We start from the raw sequence: 2,684 nt of genomic DNA, 5'->3' as shown, positions 1-2,684 counted from the left end.
CACCACCATTCTCTCAGTTTTCCCTCGATTCCTGGACACTAAAGGATTGGTATGGATTTTCTCTTTCCTTTTTTACAAAAATTGAAATGTTAGATTCAGAGAACTGTCAAATGGTCTACATTGTTTAAACTGACCACATTTAGCTTGTCAATATATTATAATTTCTTTACGTGTTTTCTTCAAACTGCTTCAGATTCTTCAGGACTTTACACTCCTCTTTGGGTCAGAAACTGCTTCCAGACTTTTGGAAAGGTGGCCAACTGTTTTCAAAGCAAAGGTTATCAGACTAGGAGAAACCTTGACTTCCACTCCACTGCTGAAAAGATTACTGTCATCTGCCAAACAGAGCAAAGAAAGCAGCGAGGCACAGGATTCCCCAGGTGAAACTTGCAATGACTTTGCAGTGAAATTATACTATACTTAGTTATTTTTGTGTAGACATTTAACAATGTTCTGTGTTTTTCAGAATGGGACAGTGATATATCATCCTTCCTTCTACTTTTGCATCTCCTATCTCCCCAGGCTTCAGGAAGAAAGAAAATCCAAAGGATCAGTATTTCACAGGCTATTGACCATCTGGTGGTGTTTCACAAAGTAGGTAACTGGTACACTGGTGCCAAAATACAAGGGCTATAAGCGTTACACTTTGAATTGATTCAGTAATTTCTTCAGCTTATATTTCACTATTAGATCAACTGTAAAATGTTAATACATAGTATTAAGTTGATAAAATTAATCTAAATCTGATCTAAATCTAAACTGAAATTAACAGTTGTTTGGTGCATGTACTGTTTTTTTTTTGGAGTGTTTCCCGGTCATGTGCAAATAAGCTAAAAAGGCTAAAATAAATGTTAACTGATAAAGCTGTATTTATTAATTTATCATTATTATTGATAGACTTTATTTTTTTTCCCGCATTTAGGCATGCCGGAGTATACAGGAACACCTTGAGCTGGAAGAGAATCGTCAGCCATACATTCTTGCCTCGGGGAGCAGCAAGGAAGCCATCAGTCACTACTTCATTGTGGTGGATAAAAAGCTCATCCCCTGTCAAGAATCCTCTTCACTGGCAGCCATTGATGAACTCTTCAAGGTTCATTTTGTTTTCAGCCTCAGTTATGATCCTCCACTCAAAAATTTGTACACTTTTCTACAGTGTACAGTGTACAGAATTGATGTTGGCACCACAAGTGAGAGCCCAAGAGTAAAGGAGCTTAGAGCTTTAATGATGTATGATGTTTAGATGCTACATCTGTAAATCACTGTTTGCTACAATAGCAAAATTAATTCGGCACCTAAAACTTGTACATGGTTTATATCCTGGTAAGAAATTTGATCTGGTTTGTGATCAGGATGGTTGTTCCTTGCAATTTAAAAGTTATGAAGGGTTTAGAAAACATGTAACTAGATTTCATTTTAGGGGTGTAGCACCAAGCAGTGGAATTGTATCTCTACAAAATCAACAAGCTCCAGATCTCAATGAAGCAGTGTCACTTGTTGTGTCTGACACAGAGCAAAGATCAGATAATGATGCGTGTTTGCATGAATGTTCTTCTGTTTCAAGGGATAGTTCGAGGGAAAGGTGTGCATCAATAATAGCCAGATTACAGGGTAACGGTGTTGCAAACAGTGTAATTATTTCAGTTGTTGAAAGCAGGAAACCACATTGGTCTCAATGCAAGTCAGACATTGTGTCTCATTAAGAACATCCCTCTCATATTTGGAGATGTAGTCCCAGAGGGAGATAAGCACTGGCATTTGATGTTGTTGCTCTTACATATTGTTAATATTATCTTTTCTCCTTGCATCTCTGAAGGAATGATAATATTTTTGAAGCATCTGATAAAAGAGCATCATCAGTTGTTCAAGGATTTGTATCCTAGGAATCTAATTCCAAAACGCCACCTTATGATTCACTACCCTGAATGCATCAGACAAATTGGCCCATTGATTCATGTATGGACAATGAGGTATGAGGCAAAACACAGGTTTTTTTTTAAGAGAAATCAAAACAATTTCAAAAACCTGACCAAATCTCTTGCAAAAAAACACCAGCTAGCCATTGCCTATCACTGGGAGTCCTTGAATACAGATTACTGTCATCTGCCAAACAGAGCAAAGAAAGCAGCGAGGCACAGGATTCCCCAGGTGAAACTTGCAATGACTTTGCAGTGAAATTATACTATACTTAGTTATTTTTGTGTAGACATTTAACAATGTTCTGTGTTTTTCAGAATGGGACAGTGCTATATCATCCTTCCTTCTACTTTTGCATCTCCTATCACCCCAGGCTTCAGGCAGAAAGAAAATTCAAAGGATCAGTATTTCACAGGCTATTGACCATCTGGTTTCACAAAGTAGGTAACTGGTACACTGTTGCCAAAATACAAGGGCTATAAGCGTTACACTTTGAATTGATTCAGTAATTTCTTCAGCTTATATTTCACTATTAGATAAACTAAAATGTTAATATAGTAAGTTGATAAAATTAATCTAAATCTGATCTAAATCTGAAACTGAAATTAACAGTTGTTTGGTGCATGTACTGTTTTTTCTTTGGAGTGTTTCCTGGTCATGTGCAAATAAGCTAAAAAGGCTAAAATAAATGTTAACTGATTAAGCTGTATTTATTAATTTATCATTATTATTGATAGACTTTATTTTTTTTCCCGCATTTAGGCATG

General features: G+C 36.4%; 1 protein-coding gene across 1 annotated transcript; it reads left to right on the top strand.

Annotated features, from left to right (window-relative positions):
* Position 1: 1 nt before the first annotated feature.
* On the top strand, positions 2 to 2,340 carry LOC107691406 (uncharacterized; the record flags this gene model as incomplete). The annotated part of the gene is made up of 5 exons (XM_016489978.1): positions 2 to 49; positions 194 to 380; positions 467 to 594; positions 923 to 1,230; positions 2,235 to 2,340. Coding segments are annotated over 5 exons (777 nt in total), but the record flags the coding sequence as incomplete, so codon positions are not given.
* Positions 2,341 to 2,684: the final 344 nt, after the last annotated feature.

This window comes from Sinocyclocheilus anshuiensis, unplaced genomic scaffold (genome assembly GCF_001515605.1).
Source record: "Sinocyclocheilus anshuiensis isolate Anshui unplaced genomic scaffold, SAMN03320099.WGS_v1.1 scaffold650, whole genome shotgun sequence".
Lineage (NCBI taxonomy): Eukaryota > Metazoa > Chordata > Actinopteri > Cypriniformes > Cyprinidae > Sinocyclocheilus > Sinocyclocheilus anshuiensis.
The sequence above is the reverse complement of the archived record's forward strand: the minus strand, read 5'-3'. Positions and strand labels throughout refer to the sequence as shown.